Source organism: Amphibalanus amphitrite, unplaced genomic scaffold, assembly GCF_019059575.1.
Source record: "Amphibalanus amphitrite isolate SeventyFive unplaced genomic scaffold, NRLGWU_Aamphi_draft 000022F_arrow, whole genome shotgun sequence".
Lineage (NCBI taxonomy): Eukaryota > Metazoa > Arthropoda > Thecostraca > Balanomorpha > Balanidae > Amphibalanus > Amphibalanus amphitrite.
This window is the reverse complement of record NW_024881518.1, coordinates 1,618,792-1,638,919: the sequence shown is the minus strand read 5'-3', so window position 1 is coordinate 1,638,919 and position 20,128 is coordinate 1,618,792. Positions and strand designations below refer to the sequence as shown.

The window sequence follows — 20,128 nt, the reverse complement described above, 5'->3', positions numbered from 1 at the left end:
CATGCTAGGTCATGGAAGGTCACCAGCCGTTATTTGATCACACTTTCTGATGGATTTTACTTGCCAAGAGCTTCGCGGGAAAAACGAGCGCATGCACCGTTGAAAAAATTGAGTGAAAGGGTCTCAGGTCCGGCGACCTCTGCAGGTGAAATGCCCCAGGGTAGGATTCCGGTGCTTGTTGATTAACTTCGTCAAAAATGGCAGTAGAGCTGTGATGTCGGCACCATTGTGTTCGTCATGACCGAGCTGGCACGACCTGCATCGTTCTCATATTCACCCTCCAATCGTAACAACTACAGCAGGGATTGGCAAATGGCGGGGCACCCCCTTTGGGAGGTAATGAAGGTCTCTGGAAACCTCATCCCACATCTCTTTAGCATTAGTGTCTCTCCTTATGGAACAGGTTTCTTGACTGGTCTGTTTCACCCCAGAATTCAAAGACTAGCCAAGGTAAAACCGAGCGCACCACAGTGAGCACAATTTGATAAGCTGGTGTATCTCAATTTTCATGTAGAACCTTTCACGTATCACGGACCTAAAACCCTTTCGTGCACTCATGCAAAAGCAACTGCCATGTTTCAACCGCTGGTAATGGCATTTTCACAGCCGCTGACGTAAGAAGGGGAGGGATGGGGGGCTCGATAAGACCCCCAGCCGTTCGGCCGCCGACCGAACTTAGTTTTGCAGAAAAAAAAAACGAGTGCTATCGAACCCCTTGACGAGAGGGAGCCGATGCTATATCCAATTATAAGGTCTTGGGCTACTGCGTGCTTTTTTGGTCCTGCCTGTGATCTATCCGAACACTTCTCCCCACAAGTGCTGGGGTTAAATGGCATAGATTTCAAATGGTTCCTGTGGTAGAACTGCCATGCTTGAATTTGACTAATTAGGAATGGAAAATTTTCATATAGTAACGGAAATCTATGGAATTTCAGTGAGCTTGGTTTTATCGGCAATGGGGTCTGGCAGTGGGGTGGGGAGGTAATAAGTAATAACCCTGCCTGGCGCCCCAAAAAGGGGGCACGATCCCCGAGGCCCTGCCGATCACCTTATAACTACAGGCATCACAGCTCCACACCTTTTGCAGATGGCCAGGACCCCTTGCGATGCATCCCAACAGCAATCTTTATTCAGAACCTGCCTTGATTAACCAACGATGCATTAAATGCGACGGATAGCTCTATAATGCATTATTATCAACTATTGAAAGGGCCTCGCCGATAGGGGGGTACTGTACCCCCCTAACTTTCGATAGCGGGGGACCTGTCCCCCCCGTCCCCCCCGGTGGCGCCGCCCATGAGTGTTCTATGTGGACCTACATACCAATTTTTAGAAGAATCGGTTCAAAAATGTGGGAGTTATTAAACATTTTATGACGTCACGACACACAAAAAAATTTGAAAAATGATTTTTTTTGGAAGTTCTAGACCTCGTACGGAAACAAAAATAGCACCATTCGATTTGCCGTTGAAAACTGCATCAGATAGACACCTTTTTAGGCCTTAACTAACAACTTTGAAATTTGACCTCACTTGACCTGGCCTTGACCTAACCTCGACCTGAAATTCATCCAGAGGTGGTCCATATCACTTATTGAGTGTGCCTATTGAATTCTATGAGTAAAATCACCCATAAAACATGTGTCGCACATGCCCTTTTCTATATTTTGTTTTTGGTGACCTGACATGACCTGACCTGACCTTGACCTTGACCTCTGAATGGTATTGTATGCAACGAATATTGTCTTGGTAGCCTAAGAACACGTTTTGGGCAATCAGTCTCAGTCCATGACTCCATTCTTCGGCAACTACGGTGCAAGGCCGATACTGTAGGAACTTGCAATTTGTACCCTTGACCTGACCTTGACCTTGACCTCAAACTTTAAATTAAGTACATGTTTTTAGTTGTTCGTGATGAGATCTTTCGATTGGCGTTTGAATTTTCCAAATCGGACCATTAGTTCGGGAGATAACAGGGGGGTAAAATTTACACCCCCCAGCCCCGCGCGTTCGGCTGGAGACGCCAGCCCCGCGCGGGTTAACGTGCGCACATCGCCGCGCACGGCCGGTCCACTCACTGACTTCGCCTGGCTATGGCCTGCCACCAACCGCAACCATACCTGTCAGGAGGCCCATAAACGTCAAGCGCCCGTCGGGCTTCGAACCCGGACTGTTGTAACCGAGAACTCGTGCTCTCACCAAGCGGAGTCCAACGCTCTACCAACTGAGCTACGGGACCGGCACTGAGCTACGGGACCGGGAGCCATTTTTGAAATATATGGCTAAAATAGACCACACGATGTGTCAGTGAACAAATCATGCCTTAAAATTTCACATGGAAATAAAAAGACGAACCTTCATCCACAAGAATCCCAAAGCTTCATTATAAAGAGTGGTTCCCAATTCTGATCCATAAACAAATAATTATTCAAACTTCATATCCGCATGGTGCATTCCCTATTATCGTTGCAATCGCTTTCCCGTTTCCTGTATTCCCCATGAACCCTACGACGCGAATACGTAATATGATTATGTAAATGTCCAGCAAAAAAAAATGTTGTCATGCACTATCAAAACCCGTTGTACTCGCGGGTGACTTCACGATGACACGGGAACGCGCCCTGCACCGTTGCCGGTTACGAAAGAGGTGGTTCCTTCTCCAAGCTACAATGGCATAGCCGCACGAATAAGGGGCTGACAGCTTGTAAATGCCAGGTTTGATGGACCAATATGGTGTGCTCAGGGCAAAAAAAAAAAAACATAGCTGAAATGGGTAAGTCACGAGAGCATGGAACGCCTGTTCATTAGCATTTGCGGTGCATGGCATTAAAATTTAAAAATACTAAAAAACGACGCCCGCCTTTTTTACGCACCTTATCAAACCTTTTCGCACAGGCTGCAAAAGTTTCACTCTAGGTCAAGTGAGAAAAGCAGCACGCAAGTAGCATCACCTCATACAAACAGGCTCACCCCAGATACACCGACTAAACCACTGTGTTGAAACTTCTAGCGCATCACAAGGTGACAGTATGTATCAACTATCAAATGTAGGTAGGGGAGGTAAGGCAAATATTGGTCGGTGGTGTATCATTGGACATAGCCTGTCCGCGCCTCTGCAAAATCTGACAAAGGGGAATAAAAGGACTAACGTACGTTTCTCTCGAGTTTGATTTTCACTGTAAACATCTTTTTTCGGACATGAGATTTGCTGATAGAATGACTGGGAAAACTGGTTACCGCACAGTGCAGGCATTGGGGAGATGAATAATATCGGCAAAATATTTTTGAACACTGATGGAGTGCCGTGGCGTTAAACGCTGCGTAATTGATAAATAAGTGCAATTGTTATTTGCTTTTGTTAGCTAACCCGATCACATAAAGGTTAAAAAAAGGCATTACAATGTCGTCAAACTGAGCCGCCCAGCCCAATCCATTCAGCCAGGAGTCGACAATATTCGCAGATCGCGCCGTTTATCTAGTTTTATCGACTGGCTCATAGTTGGCCGCACCGTTCCTCAAGCTTGAAAGGCCCGGGCTTCGTAGTCGGTTGTGATTATTTTGCCGGTGTTTGGCTGTGACTGCAGCTTTCCCTCGATATAACCGTCAGGTCAAGGTCAGGTCATGGTCAGGTCAAAAGGGTAGGTCAAATTTTGTAGTGGAACAAACACAAATGGGATGATACCTGCTACTCGCAGAAGTTTAAAACAGGTACTTTCAACATTGATGTCACCGGCTTCATTGAAGCCTTCAAGTTGGGTATGTTTGAAATTTTGCGGGGGAGAGAGCATTCAGTACCAGGGCTGCGGAGTCCATAGAGGCATAGACCTTCAGTGACTCCTACTCCGACTACGACTCCGGCTTCCAACAATCGACTCCGACTCCGACCCCGACTCCGGGCAGAACTGTCGACTTTGGCCGACCTCGACTCCGACTCCGCAGCCCTGTTCAGCACATAACACCAGTCGTTTTCCCGCCTGCAGCGCAAACTCAGCTCATCGTGGTGTTGATTTGATCATGCAGAGATTAGCGCCAACAACACCGAGGCCGACACACCAGCGGGGTCCGCTACCGCCACACGCAACCGGTGTGTGGGGAACAGACAGCAGAGAGACGGAGCGACTTACTTGATGAGCTCCACGATCTTGGAGCAGGCCTCTTCGGTGAGCTGTTGGCGGTCGTCGCCGGGGTCGGGAGCGGCGCCCGCCCTGCCCGCTGTCCGCTCCTGCAGCTCCGCCAGCTCCTGAGGGGTGAGACGGATCAGATTAGGTCAGGTACGTCAACTACAACTACAACCCTGCAGCTACAACTCCTCAGATCCACAACGTAGGTGAGCACTTGTGAGAACAGGGTCATGGCCTGATACTGAGTTTTAACAGCACAGGTCAGGTCAGCGAGAGACAGGTCAGTGAGAGGCCAAGTCAGATGCAGGGACCTGGGATGGGTCATCCAGAGGGACAAGACCATACACCAGGGAAGGCAATGCAGGTCGGGTCAATTCGGGTTGGGTCAGGTAACGTTCAGGCCATCCATTGTCACCATACCATAGATCTCCTCTTTTCTCACCGCAACGTAGCTCCCCCCATCCTAACCGTAACGTAGCCCTCTCCCTGTTCTCATAATCACGTAGCTCTCCCCTGTTCTCCCCACCACATAGCTCTCTCTTATTCTCACCACAATAACGTAGCTCTCTCCCTTATTCTCATCATAGCATAGCTCTCGCCCTTATTTTCACCACAGCGTAGCTCTCTCCCCTCCCATTCTCACCATAGCGTAGCTATCCATATCCTCGACAAACTGCCCGGTGAGCAGCGACCCGAAGTCGGCATCGGCCGCCCAGAACTGTTTGAGGTCGCACAGGGAGCGCGAGGCGAGCTGTCCGACCCAAGCCGGCTGCGTGGGGTCGATATGCCACCCCACTAGAATGTCCACAGTGTCCTGTCGGCGGGAGGAGAGGGGCATGTCAGAAAGGGTATCATCAGAGGAGTTAAAGGGTTGAGGGGAATTCTAGAATGTCAGAGGTGGTTGGGCTTTAGAGGAGTCAGTGTCGTCACTTCTTGGCGAGAGGTGATGGCAGATGAGAGAAGAGACGAATATCGAGCCATGCCACAAAAAGATGAAGGCCCTACATCTTTTCTGTGGTGGTAAATCTCTATCACTCTTATGTACTTATCTGCATCACCAAGATTTTTCATTAATTAAAATATACCTGAAACTTTCCAGATGTAACTAACTATATATGCATCGCGACTAGTTGGATTATTCAACACCGATCCTGACTAGGAACTCCCCCATCCTATCGAAACACATACTAGAAAACCCCGCTCCCAGCACGCACCCTGAAGTGCCGCTGGAAGGCGGTCGGGTAGCGCTGCAGCACAGCCGTCAGACAGGCCACGGTAGCCTGCATCAGCTCGGCAGAGTCCTGCGTCTCCAGGGCCAGCTGCAGCTGCGACACCGTGAGCTCGGAGACGGTGGACAGACTGCGGCCAGAGTCCAGACGGTAGGCCTGCCGGAGGGAAGGGGTGTTAGCGTACACGGGTGGATGGGAAGGTGGCTAAAGAAACTGGGAGATGGGGCCAGAGAGGAAATTATGGCAAACTGACACACCTAATTTTGCGACCGATACCCCCGAACCCGATTACGATTCGCTGACGAAGTTTTGTAAATACAATTCGAAAACTCCGACCCGAACGATTTCTTGTGGAGTAAAGTCCTCATTCACTTATTACACATGATAAGCTTATGAATGATGAAGAACTATGAATGACAACTGCAAATCCTTAAACATATGTGGTCTAAAGTAATGTGGACTTATTGTAGGAGCTAAAGTAAATCACATAATCATGTAAAAAAAAAATGTTGAGTGATATATAAAATAAACCGCCTCACTCAGGTTTCCTCATGGAAGTCAATGCTATAACATATGCTGAGAAATCACATAGCCACCTTAGATCATATCATCTCGATATAGTAGCTCTTATTACGCTTTATAAATCGGCAGGGAACAGGTTACCATCCATCACGGTTAAGTAATTGGTGTGTGTATCTCCGCAGACCCAATATCTTACCTCTTCCAGCGCAAACAGGTAGTTTTTCTTCATGTTGTTGGAGCCGGTCTGTTTGTATCTGTCCAGCACCCAGGTCACAAACCTGACGCAACAGAGCAATGGGTGTCAGCGGAGCTTACAGAGCGGCCGTGGGCACAGTCGCGCGCTGCTACCGCTGTAAAGTCACGAGTACAAATCTGCACTGAAAATTGTAAAGTCTTGTCTGGGTCTACTCTATATTGTCCCCATTCGATGGTAGCTAATAGCTACTACTACACTCATCAAGCAAATCGTCAGACATATAGGTACTCTCAATTACCATTGTGTTTCCACTCTAGAATTCGCAACAACTATCAAACCCATTTGCTATAGGTTCATCACGAGTCACTCGACCATCCGGACATCCCATCCCGTACTTCTATTTCCCCATTCATCGTGCGCACCCCTCTCCCGTTTACCACCTCAACTCCTCATTCCCATCCTCCAACCACTCACGTCTACTCATCCCCATCAACCATCTTCCCGTCCTCGTCTTTTCCTCGTTTACTGCCTCCGTTCCCTCCTGGTCCCTCTCCCCGTTCATCCCCCTCCCTCCTACCCTCTCACCGTTTGGCGTCATTGCCTCCGGCCAGCACCAGCCCGAGGCGAGCTATCACGGCGGCCACCTGCTGGCGTCCGGAGGCGCCCGGCGCCGCCTTCAGAGCATCCTGTAGCCAGCTGAGCAGGTAGTCGGCCGCCCGGCGCACGTAGCGCGCGTTCTCCGGCGCCAGCACCGCCTCCTGGCGGCGGGAGAAGGAAGGTCGTCAGAAGTCGTCAAAAGTCGTCGCCACGATATAACATTTAAGCTCTGATGCCAGCATGAAGATCGTGTTTTGTTAGGAATATCAAAATATGTCTACTTTTATGCCCATCAGTCTACCATGTCTAGAATGTCACTATTTGCTTTGCCATCACCTCCATCCATTAAGTCTGCATTAACACTTACTGAATCATTGGTATCTCAAAACTGTCATGCTGCCCTGATGTATCCTCCTGCATCAGCTATCCTCCTGCAGTAGACGTGGGTCTGTGTGGTCCTCCCCTGGTACAGCCACAGTGAGCGTGTATTAGCACTCCCACCGGGCATGTAGCTAAAGTGAGCAAGGGGCAGCCACGTGCCCACAGCGACCACAACAGCCCTCCCCTGGTACATACCTGCAGTGAGCGCGCGGTGGCCTGGTGTCTCTCGGGTACCTCGTCTCGGTATAGCCGCTTCAGCAGGTTCGAGATCCGGTTATCGTCACTGCGACTGTACTCTGCCGGAGCCCAGGGGGCGCCACGTCAGCGCTCTACCAGCATCACAGGGGCAGGAGGGTGCTGATTCACACACAGAAACATTGAAATAAAACATCTGTCCAGTTTGAAAGCTTGTCTCCAATACATCGCCAATGACTAGATTCAAGCAAAGGTCTAATCCTTGTTCACGGCCTTTACATAAATTATAAATGTAATAAATACCAGACAAACCAGCTCGTGTTATGACATCCCTGTACGAGCGGCACTCGTATAGGTACTCGTATAGGTATAGGTGCGCTGGAGCGAGCCGCGTCCGATGCTGCACGCCACGCTAAGGTCCCGCGATGGACCCTAGGAGCACCGCAGCCTCCCGACTCACCAGTCGTGCGCCGCGGACGCTCCGACTCGGCACCCGTCCCGGCCTCTCCAGAGTCGGAGTCAGAGTCGGCCCGCTGTCCGGCTCGGCCGTCTGCCGACACAGAGTCAGAGCCAGTGCGAGTCAACAGTCATAAAAGCTATAGCAGCTCTCACAGACTACCATATCAAATTTTAGTGCAAGCGCACACTAATTATTTTCCTTGACAGTTGGTTTAATAGACATGGTTTGCCTTGAACTGAAGACATCTGAAACAATGCGAAAACAAACTGTTACCTACTTTCGATGTACAGGTATCTTGTATTCTTGTATTGCATAATATCACCAACAGGCATGATCCCTATGATAGGTGAAGTCAAAAGATAAAATACGAAAAAAAACATGCACAATAAACTATCATAATAAAAACAGTATTCTCATGTACATTGCCCTAGAGTCTCACGGATCCGGTATAGAGGACGAGGCGCCTCTTGATGCTTCCAACAGGATCACATAACACATCAGTTTGAGGCTGGGCTTCCAGAAATTTGTTGGTGGCACGAGGACAGCGCGTAAACAGGCCGTTTGCAATGCAGTTCACTCGCCCACGCGGCACATGGAACAATGTCGACACAGCGCTGCGTGTCGCTCTGAGCGGAGCGTGTAACGAGAACGACCGTAGAAGATGAGAGGATGACACCGAACCTTTGAATACCTTGCACAAAAATATAATGTCACTCTCAATGCGCCTGGCATGTAGCGATCTCACGTCGAACAGCTTCAGCAGGTAATGATATTCAATCGAGTCATGGTGAACGTTCGTCATGTTTGCCAGCCAAATCAAAAACTTGTGTTGGACACATTCCAAACGCACGAGATGACACTTGGAAGCACCGGCCCAAACTACAGAACAGTACTCTAGGATGGCCCTAACATTTGCATTGAATGCCGCGAACACTGCTCTCCTGTCCAGTTTGCACCGCGGAGAGGTCGCCTGGAGGCTCCGCATGAGTAGCCCTAGTGCCCGATTTGCCTTTGAAACAATCACATTTGTATGGTCTGCAAAAGTAAGTTTTCGGTCAAGTACCACACCCAAATCACGAATCGAAGTCACTTCCTGCAGAGTGCTACCACTGATTTGATACACAGATGGATATATGTCTCTTTTGAGCGTGATTTTAAAAGTTTTACACTTCGAGGGATTCAGCTTGAGCCCCCAGACCGCCGCCCATTCCGTTACAGCATCAATATCGTTCTGGAGCCTTTGTACATCATCGTGATTTCTAACTTTCTGAAAAATCTTCAAATCATCGGCAAACATCAAGCAATCTGTCTTGACGACAGATGGCAGGTCGTTCACAAGGAGCGAAAAAAGCATCGGACTGAGCAAACCGCCCTCCGGCGTTCCTGAGACGACTGGGGCCCACTCTGACACCTTGCCGTTTAAAACAACTCGTTGCTTCCGCCTTCCTAAATATGACGACAGCCACTTCAGAGCCAACCCTCTCACTCCATACATGTGTTCCAGTTTGTACAGTAAAAGACGATGGTTAACGCTCTGGAATGCACTTGAAAAATCTGTGTATACCGCATCAAGTTGGACACCCTCAGATATTGCGTCATATCCACTGGACAGAAAGGTAGCCAGATTTGTGGCGCAAGATCGGCCCGGCATAAAGCCATGCTGATAGGACGAAAGTAGTGGCTGAACATGATGCATGAGTTGCTGACCGACTACCTTTTCGAAGATTTTGGCACAAATTGGGAGAAGTGATACTGAACGATAATTTTCGGGTGAACTGCGAGAACCTTTTTTGAATATCGGAACAATGTTTGCCTCAGCCCACTGTTCAGGGAAAATACCGGAAGACAGAGAAGACGAGAAAATTTTACATAGGGGGACAGCAAGCTCGTCGGAGCACTCACGCAGTAGGCGGGCACTCAGGCCATCTGGTCCACATGCTTTACCTACTGGGACGTTTCTCAGGAGATCGCGCACCGTCTCCATCGAGACGTTGAAGGACATGATATTGTCCTGACTGGCCTGCGAGATGACTGGAAAATGGGTGATGCGTGGGTTGGAAAACTTTTTTGAAAAGGTAGAGTTTAGAAGGTTGGCTCTGCCTACGTCATCCGCGACCTTCACGCCATGGTCATCTAACACTGCCATGCCCCTGTTCTGCCTGAAACACTTCAAAAATGTCCAAAAACGCTTCGGGTTAGTCGCAAAGTCTCGAACAAGACTAGACAGATATCGGTCATGTCCATCACCAGACAGTCTCTTAAATTCCGATCGCTTCCTGACAAAATCTTCTTTGATCTGAACATCACCCGGGTGACGTTTGAGTCTCTCAAACGCAGCCTGCTTGAGTTTGAGAGCTCGCCTGACACCAGCATCAAACCAGGGTGGAAATCGCTTTTTCATCGTGACAGTAGGGATGAAATCGCGTACAGCACCATCGACAATCGTATAAAACAAGGACACGGCTTCATCCGGATGCATACCATCTAACATTGACCACGGTACTGCTCTAAGCGCTTGTCTAAGTCCGTCAAAATCGGCTCGACGGTAACAGAGTGCAGTGGTGCGCGTAGCCAGAACAGCCGGCATGTGACTACACATAAACGAGATGATCACCTCGTCGTGGTCTGAGGCCAGAGAACTTGGCCTGGGCACCGCACAGACCTCTGACAGTCCACGAGCCAGCACAAGATCCAATGCGTTGTTAACCCTGGTCGCTGACGTCACATATTGTTTCAGCCCTAGCAGATCGCACTGGTCAACAAATTTGCACGCTCTTGCTGAATTACGTGTCAGCACTGGCCGACCGTCCCCACCCGGCGACGGCTCCCACTGAACCTCCGGCAGATTGAAGTCGCCCAGCAGCAGGAGCGGCCTGGTGCCGGGGAGTGACGTCATACAGTCGAACAGTTTATCCAACGAGGCGTCATCAGTGGGCGGCCGGTAGCACACAGCCACCATTAGGTTCGGACGGCCGAGCTGCAGGACTAGTGTCTCGGATCCATGGTCCGGCTCCGTGCGTCTCGTTGGTAGCATCGATGCAAGCACGCCACATGCGACACCGCCTCCAACAGCTCCCCTGTCGCGACGGAACCAGACATGGTCAGGAAACGACGCACCCAGCTCGGCGTCATCCACGCTGTCATCCAGCCACGTCTCTGTTAAGGCGATCAGGTGATGTGACCTGAGCTCCTCGGCGCTGGCTCGGAGACACCCAAACTTCCTGCGGAGGCTCTGGACGTTGTGCAGAATGGCAGTGACGTCACGCTTCCGTCCACCCGTTCGAGTGTCGGCTTTCCAGTGTCAATAGCAACGATAGAGGGGAAGGTAGCCTCTCTGTTTGTGTGTGATTTGTAATTCTAGGACGCCCGGACTCACGACGCCTCTGTTTGACAGGGATTGAACAAATACAGACACACAATGTGTGAGTTCGTTCATTAGTCAAACGCCACCCATTCCGCTTCGGATTCAATACACCTTACAACACTGAATTAGAAAAAGCCACTATTGATTCAGCTACCCTGCTCTGGAATAAAACGCTGTTTACACAGATGGTGGAACACACCTGGCTCTCGCAGCTCGCGAGCAGCGCTGCCGCGACCGGCGCCGCGCCTCTCGGGCCGAAACTTGCCCCGTGCCGGCCGCTCGCCCTCATACTTTCTGCCATTTTCGCGACGCACTGGCCTGCCCGAGTCAGCCGCCGCGACCGTGCTGCCGCCTGTTGTCCGCTTTCGGAACTTGAGCCCGCCGCCGCGGCCGTAAGGCGGCGGCGGCCGGCCGCTCTCATCCGATTTGGAAGCCAGAGTGGGCGGTCATCCAGCAAACTGAAAATGGAGGGGAGAGAGGTTAGAGCAAACATTAAGGCAAACGCAGCGAAACAGGAATACCTATCCACTGGAAATGTGAAAACTACCATCCTGGCCTGATTCAACCACTTGGCTATGCAACTAGGCTATCAACTGTCGACATGGCGTAGGTAGGTACTGCAAGGACTTGGTGGTTGGGTGACTGATGGACCATGCAAACTTCAAGCAGGTCCTGATTTTCCAGACATTTGGGTCATTGACCTAAGGTCATCTAATGACCTAAAACCTTAAAATTTGGTGCCATTGGCTTTCTCTTTGCATAAGTGACACCCTCCTTTTCTACAAAGATCTGGCTCAATCAGATGTCAGACAGCTGGGATCCCAGCTATGGAGGTCCTATGGATCCTTACCCATCTGTTAGATGCTGGGATGACAAAAACAAACTGGCCCACACCAACCAGATCCGCACTACCATACCTACTAGGTACTTACTACAATTTTCACATTATATTGATATCTGCATTTTTTTAACATGAAAAGCTGCAAAAAGGCATCTTGTGCCTGCCATACACAATTTTCTTGGACACAAATATTTTTTCTGAGATAATATTGTAAAGATAGGTATAAGGTGCAGCTTCCATTATTTTGCTTCCAATTATTACGGAGCGAGCGAAGCGAGCGTAGTCTTTCCTTAGATTAACATTCGGTGTCGGGATTCCGTGGCGATCGGACGTGCGCATCGAGCTCCTCCTTGCCTGCCAGCCCACCAGCTGATAGGCTCCAGGATCCGACGTGATTGGTCAAGGCCAAATTCCATTCCTTTTTCCAACATTCTTTTGGGAGAATTGTGCAAGTTAACCATAAAATCTCTCGCCTGGACGTCTAAAGATTAACTTCGACAAGGAAATCGAGTGGAAAATTCGAAACATGCCTCTGGATCGGTCGCCTCCGCTTTCCCGCCGAAACCAAACGGCGGCGTCAGCTGATCGCGGCGTCGGAAAACCAACGGCCAACGATAATGTCGGCGGCGTTCGTGGTGACCTTGGCGGCAACGGCGTCGGTGAGGCCGATGTTGACGACGAGATAAGTGCCAGTGGAACTGGAATCTTCGACACAGGTATGGATAAGTCCGATAAGTCTACTTCCAAACAAAATCAGGTTGGTAAACTTGACCAAAGTGTGTACAGAGCGTTTGGGCAGGAATCCGTGGGCTCACTTTCCCGCTCCTCGAGCGATACAAGCAGCGCCGAGGCGATCTGCCTGGGGGGACCCGGTAAGGTATGTGGCAATCCAGTGAAAGATGGGGAACCCGGAATTTGTTGTGACAGATGCCATGGGTGGTTTCATCCGGGCTGCCAAGGGACGCCCAAAGCAGCAGTCAGAGCACTGGATAGATTCCAGAGTCTCGCATGGATGTGCGTGAAGTGTAAATCGGACCTCAAAAGCAAAAAAGGGAAGGATCCCTCGTCATCGGAAACCGTAGAAAAAAGGCTTCAACAACTAGAGCAGGCAGTGAAGAAAAATGCTGAGCTCTTGGCTGACTCAATCAAGACCCAAAAGCAAACGGTTCAAGACCACGTATCCCTCATAGAGAAATCAGTGAAATCCCTCGAGATGCAGACGTCAAAACAATCACAGATGCTTGAACTAACTGCTCAGCAACACAAGGCATCATACGCTGAGGCGGTAAAGAGCACATGCTCAGAGGTCGCTCATGTTGTAAAAACCCAGCTTGCGCAGCTACCTAAACCAAACCAAAATGAGCAGAGAACCACTACTTCTACCACTGCTGAGCTGTCTAGAGTTCTTGACAACCACCTGGACAAGGAAAGGAGGAAGGCCAACATAGTCATTCATAACCTACCCGAACAAGGAGAGGGCACTCTGCACGAGAGATCAACACGCGACCAGTCTGCAGTCACATCCATGATCAGGGAGGTGATGAAAATAAACATCACAGCATCAAAGTCATTCCGAGTTGGAAAGGCCATTCCTGGGAAACCAAGGCTTCTTATTGTCACCCTGGACAACCCAGCTTGTAGGCAGGACGTGCTGGGTGCTCCCCAACTGCGCCACTCTGCACAGCACGGCAACATTTACATCACACCTGACCTGACCCAACAGGAACGAGAGGCAAACAGAAAGCTGAGGGAAGAGCTGGCATCCAGACGGAGATCTGGTGAGGACAACCTGAGAATCAAGGGGGGAAAGATAATCTGTGTCAATCAGGAAACAAGTAACGATGCCTCCAGCACGAGCAGGAACCCTGGTGGCACCACTGTGCCTTCTCAAACTCGTCAGGCTGGAAACATCGCCCCTGGCGCGCCTGTACCTGCCCAGACAACCGCTGTGCCTCCAGCTGTTGGCATGGCATCCGCCAGCCAGGAGGGTAGTGGCACAGCACAGAAACCTGGTGCAGTGGATGGCAATGGTGGCACACCTTTGCAAACCCCAGCACCTAGCTCAGAAGCCCACCCAGCAAATGGTTTGTGACTAAACCACCCAACCTCTCGCAACAAGAAGAATCTCACGGTTTTATACACAAATGCTGACCAGTTTATTAACAAACGAGATGAACTGTGCCTGCTGATTTGCGGTGATGAGCCTGACGTTATCCTCATCTCTGAGGTAATTCCCAAAGCCCAGAGAAACCCCATTGCTCCTGCACTGTTAAATATCCCAGGTTATGTAATGCATTCCAGTTTCGATCTATCCACCCCAAACCTAGGCCAGAGTGGAACTAGAGGCGTATGCATTTACACGGCAATACACCTGAAGGTAACAGAGGTTCATCTAGAAAAAGCATCTGTGGAGAACACCTGGGTAAGATTGTGCCTCGCAGGAAGTGATAGCCTTCTGGTGGGCTGTGTCTACCGTAGCCCATCTGGTGCAATGCAGGAAAGCACAAAGCAACTTGGAGAACTCTTCCAGAAGGCCTGCTCACTGCATGCTTCACACCTGATCATTGTTGGCGATTTCAACTTCCCCCACATTGACTGGGAGTCTGAAACATCATCTGCACCTGCATCTCATTGCTCACACCTGTTCTTAGATATGGTACATGACTGTCTTCTCTCTCAGCACATCAAGCGCCCGACTCGATACCGATCGGGCGAGACACCGTCAGTGCTGGACCTGATCTTTACCAACGAGGAGGGCATGGTGAAAGACATGCAGTACCAATCTCCACTAGGAAACAGTGACCATGTGGTCATTCGGTTTACTCTCTCCTGCTACACTGAAGCTCCCGCCTCACTCCCCGAGTATCACACCATAACTGACTACGAACACCTCTCCACTGCCCTTGGTGAACAAAACTGGTCCGATATGCACAGCATGAACCTGGATGAGGCATACCAGACGTTCAAAGCGCGGCTCTCGGAGGCCCTGACCGAAAGCTCCAGGAAGAGGAGATCGCGTCATAAGAAAAACATCTACATGAACTGCAGAGCCATGCAACTGAGGAAGAAAAAGAAGTCGCTCTGGACTACATACCGATACACGCTTGACCCCATCGACTACGCCAGGTTCACACGCTGCAAAAATGAACTCAGGAAGCTCACCAGAACTCTACGCAAGGAATACGAGTCCAAGCTAGCTGGCAATCTGAAACAGAACCCAAAGGCCTTTTGGAGGTATGCCAACACGAGGCTTCGCACCAGGAGCAGAGTTGACAACCTGCTAAACGAACGGGGAGACCTGACATCATGTGACCAAGACAAAGCTGACATGTTGGGCAAGTACTTCAGCAGCATCTTTACCCATGAAGATACTGAAGCACCGGATACGGACCTTGATTGGCAGGGCCCCTTCCTCGATAATGTTGAAGTATCTCCCCAGAAAGTGGAAGGAAAGCTGCTGTCCCTCAAGACAACCAGCGCGCCGGGGCCTGACGGGATACACCCCCGAACCCTTCGCGAGTCAGCACTGGCCCTCTCCTCCCCTCTGAGCATACTGTTCCGCAAGTCCTTGGACACTGGGTCGCTTCCCTCGGACTGGAGGACAGGCGAGATCACCCCGATCTTCAAGAAGGGTGACCGCCAACGCCCCTCGAGCTATCGTCCAATCACTCTGACTGCCATCCCTGTCAAAGTCCTCGAATCAATTGTCCGAGACGCCCTCCTCCAACATTTCCGCGAAAACGGTCTGCTCTCCAGCGCCCAGCACGGCTTCCTCCCAAAGAGGTCGTGTACGACACAACTGATGGAGGCAATCGAGGACTGGAGCACCGCCATCGAAAACGGAGACAACATCGACATCATCTACCTGGACTTCGCCAAGGCGTTCGACTCTGTGCCGCACCAACGTTTGATCCGCAAGTTGTTTGCATACGGCGTCCGGGGCCCGCTTCTCAACTGGATCGCAGCCTTTCTGATCGATCGCCGACAGAGGGTTGTGGTCCACGGATGCAAGTCCTCATGGGCCCCTGTGACCAGTGGTATTCCACAGGGATCGGTTCTCGGACCTGTACTGTTCACAATATTTGTCAACGATCTTCCCTCGGAGGTCACTGGTTCGGTCAAACTGTTCGCCGACGACACGAAACTATACCGCCGCGTCCTGGGTAGCAGCAATGACCTCCAGACTGACATCGATGCGCTCGTCCGCTGGTCTGAGAAGTGGCTGCTCCCTTTCAATGCCCAAAAGTGCAAGGCGATGCACCTCGGCCACCGGAACCCGGAACACGCGTACTATTTGAACGGCATCCTGATCCAGAACGCTGAAGAGGAGAAAGACCTCGGCATCGAAATCGACAACCAACTCAGTTTTCACAAGCAGACCGCGTCAGCCGTCGCTAAAGCCTCACAGATTCTGGCCGTCGTGAGACGCTCATTCGCCAACATTGACGAACACACGCTGCCGCTTCTCTACAAGACCATGGTTCGGCCCCTCCTAGAATATGGGAACACAATCTGGGGACCTTTTGGGAAAGAGGACCAGAAGAGGCTTGAACGCGTGCAACGTCGTGCAACAAGAATGGTCGCACAAATCAAGCACCTCCCGTACCCTGAACGACTCCGTCGACTGGGACTACCATCACTCTACTACCGGAGGCGCAGAGGCGACATGGTGACCGTATATCAGCTGCTGCACGGAGGGTTGGCCATATCGCCAGAAAGCTTCTTGACCCGGAGCAACTCAGCTCGAACCAGGGGCCACGAGTGGAAGCTCGAGAAACCGAGGGCCACCAAACTCGTGCGCAGAAACGCGTTCAGCTTCAGGGTCATCAACGACTGGAACTCCCTACCAAGTGCGGTGGTCACGGCACAGTCCGTCAACCAGTTCAAGGCCCAGCTGGACAAGCACTGGGGTGGCATCATGTACGACACCCCCTATCCCTGAGAGCCTAGCCTGTATCCCGACACGAGCTCGATGAGAGCGGGATCCCCAGGCCAAGTGGCCTTTTCAATCCCGATCACCACGAAGGTAAGGTAAGGTAAGGTATTAACGGAAATTTCTGAGTATGAGCGGCCGGCCGGCCGGCCGTGCGGACGCTTTTGCGAGGCTTATATCTCAGCAACCACTTGACCGATTTACACGGGGTAATTTTTGTAGGCTAGCTTCATTCCTTCTACCAAGTATTGGACTATTGCCGATGCATGTGGGTGACCCCTTATGCACGTGCCACGCGCAAAACTAAGAGGTGTCAGTTTTGTAATTGTTGCAATATCTCGGTAACTACTTGGCCGATTGCGCTGAAAGTTGGCATGTAGGTAGGCACCCACTAGGCAGTGCATATCCATGTGCCAGAGTTGGGGTGCTGCTGCACGTGCGCACGTGCAGGGGTCGTTTCCAGATCTCGAGAACGGCTGGACCGATGGCGCTCAAATTTGGTACACGGTTAGGGACCAGTTAGTAGGGTGCCGTGCACAAGTCAGTTGGGACCCATTCTGCACGTGCGCACGTGCAGGGTGCCGCTTCCAGATCTCGAGAACGGCTGGGCCGATTGTGCTCAAATTTGGCACATCGCTAGAGACCGGTTAGTAGGGTGCCGTGCACAAGTCAGTTGGAGGTACCCCCTCGAAATTTCGCACGTGCAAGGCTCACCCTCTCGCTCGCTCCGTTAGTCGCCCCAAAAGGCGCTATACTGGTCTTATCAGTATATCACATAGGCATGTATTTTCAGTCTTGCCCTATTATCTTCAAATGTGGATATGGGGAAAGGCTCTGGGAGCAAAGCCAAGCCCCTGAAGTGATTGTGACTATCAGGATTTCAGGACAAATCTTTGTAAAACCTTTATTCGTCACGCAGTTATTTCTCCGCATTTATTTGTGCTCCAAGCTTCATCAGTGCATTTATTTGTCTTGCATTGCATGGTATATGCAAAATGCAAATACTCTTAGAGAAATTTGTTGTGTCTGCATTTTTTGGCAGTGCATTTCTTCATTTCACTTTTACACACATTACATTATTTGAAATTCTGAATCCAAATATGATGCTTACATGTGGTGCAAAAGGAAAAAAATAAACAATCTAACATGACCTAACCTTGATTATCACCTACCTACTAACCTACAACCTATGAGTCTAAAGCCTACCAAGTCCCTGGCCTAAAACACAACCTACAACCAACAACTTCTGTCATTGCACATTCGCCGTAACCACGCCACAATTGACATTTGACAATCAAACCTTTTGTAAATAAATACCAATTTGACTAAACGGGGATTTGCAAACAAAAATTTGTGAAGATTTGCAGAGATGAACTAAAAAGAAATCCAGGGATGAAAAATGTGAATTCAGTTGGGGAAACTACGAGGCGAATGTCAAAAAATTGATTGGTCAATAAATGGACTTTTGATGACCATATATGGGCATAAATGCAGCCCCCGCTACTAAGGGTGAAAAACGGTATAACAAGCCGGTACTTGCGGTATCGTGTCCACTTATTGGAGAGAAAAGGCTTCCATTTTTCACTAGGAATTAGCGTGATTTGATTAAATTCGGCGAATTGACTCGAAAATGGCGTTAGGAAAACAGCTTTTCTGCAGGTTCTGGGCGTCACAATCAGCTGGCCATTCAATAAATGGATTGGTTTTATGAAAGAAATTTGTTAAAAGATTTAATTTAACTACAATAAACAAACATATTTAATTCAAAAATAATAACTTAACCACAATTAGAAAAACCATAAACAAAATAATAAAAATGACATTTTTAACCCACGGTACTGCTTACATTTTTTGGCGCGTCTGTTTCAATCCGCCATGTTTGCCAATCACGGTTTGACCTTGCGTTGTAACTCTGCGATTTAGAGCCGCCAGTTAATTATGCACCGGGTGAGTGTAGGTCTTGTGTGGTTAAAAAACATTCTTATGCCTTCTTTTTTCATTTGAATGCTAATATTCATTGAAAAGATGAAGTTGTCTGATTTTATGACCATATATGGTCATCACCCCGCCCACTCCAGCCGCTGATTGGCGAATCCAATTTTTGTTTGGCTCCTCGTAGTTTCCCCAACTGAATTGAGGAACTGTGACATGACGATGAAACAACACAGATACGAAGACAGAAGAAATGCGACACAAATCAATTGTTTGAGCTTATGATGAAATGTGGGATGAAGTAATGCGATACGAGGAAATGCACAGACAAAAAGTGTGTTACGAAGAAAAGCCATACGAGGATTTGTCGTGGTACATAATGTTTATCATCGTCAGTTCAAAATTTGATCGAACTTTACCTCAAATCCCACAACTTGTATCTGGGCCATTTAAACAGACCAGCTTAAACAGAGCCTTTCAACTTACTGGTGAGTATTCGTAATCTTAAGAACGCCCGAAAGACCACCAACCACTTGCAACAAATCCACAAAAACAATTACAATTTTCACCCAGCCTCGATAAGATAGCAGTAAAGGCCCGATTCCACTACATCGCTCATTTGAGAAGAGCTACCAAGTTGCATATCATATTTCGTTTTTTTCCATTCTATGTTTGGTTTTTAACCTTTTTTAAACAGAAATTTTTATTCAAATCAGCCATGAGTTTTTAATCCTCAAGTTTGCACTATTATTACCAAAATAAAAAAGAAAAGAAACCGTATTCAAGCATAATTTTAAATTCGGTGTAAAACAACTTTTATAAAATCGCGTCAATTTTGAACATGCGTCATTTTCATCATTGTCAAATGCCTGCTAAAACGCTGCTATAAAACGTAATCGGAAAAATCCCCCACCTTCCTACATCTTCAAAAATTTTATGTTGGGCTAACACAAGGCTGCGACGTGTTACGAGGCGTACTTGAAGACTCCAGTGTCCTGCAATCACTAAAATGCTGCTAAATGAGTCTAAATCGAATCCTAACAGAGATCTTTGCCCTAGTCCACAGCAGCCGCTTCCCGTCGCTACCTGCGCCCTGTTTCACGGCACGGCAATGCACTACTCGTATCGTCGCATTGGCCATTGGGTCTCCATGCAAAAATCAACAGGGTAGAATAAAAAATGGTAGAATAAAAGAGCAGGGTAGAATAAAAAAAAAAACTGCAGCGGGTAGCGGTGTGCCGTGAGGCAGTGTCCATGTCAAAAGTCGACTTGGTAAGGGCACTGACTGATACAGGCACTTTCAACCGGGTCAGTTGATTCAAGACCGTCTAAGGGTTCTTATGCTGGCCCAGCTCGGA

At 49.4% G+C, this 20,128-nt stretch overlaps 1 protein-coding gene across 1 annotated transcript in view; it reads right to left on the bottom strand.

The window, feature by feature from the left end:
* Positions 1–19,359, bottom strand: part of LOC122391412 (serine/threonine-protein kinase SMG1-like) — a 76,279-nt gene extending 56,920 nt beyond the window's left edge. The window contains exons 1-9 of the mRNA XM_043385290.1: positions 19,257–19,359; positions 11,264–11,522; positions 7,701–7,790; positions 7,241–7,341; positions 6,653–6,825; positions 6,068–6,149; positions 5,335–5,505; positions 4,764–4,934; positions 4,124–4,239 (exon numbers count right to left, since the gene is read on the bottom strand). Coding sequence (XP_043241225.1) covers positions 4,124–4,239; positions 4,764–4,934; positions 5,335–5,505; positions 6,068–6,100 — 491 coding nt within the window. The 5' untranslated portion in view covers positions 6,101–6,149; positions 6,653–6,825; positions 7,241–7,341; ... (1 more) ...; positions 11,264–11,522; positions 19,257–19,359. The remainder of the gene's footprint in view (positions 1–4,123; positions 4,240–4,763; positions 4,935–5,334; positions 5,506–6,067; positions 6,150–6,652; positions 6,826–7,240; positions 7,342–7,700; positions 7,791–11,263; positions 11,523–19,256) is intronic.
* Between the last annotated feature and the right edge of the window lie 769 nt (positions 19,360–20,128).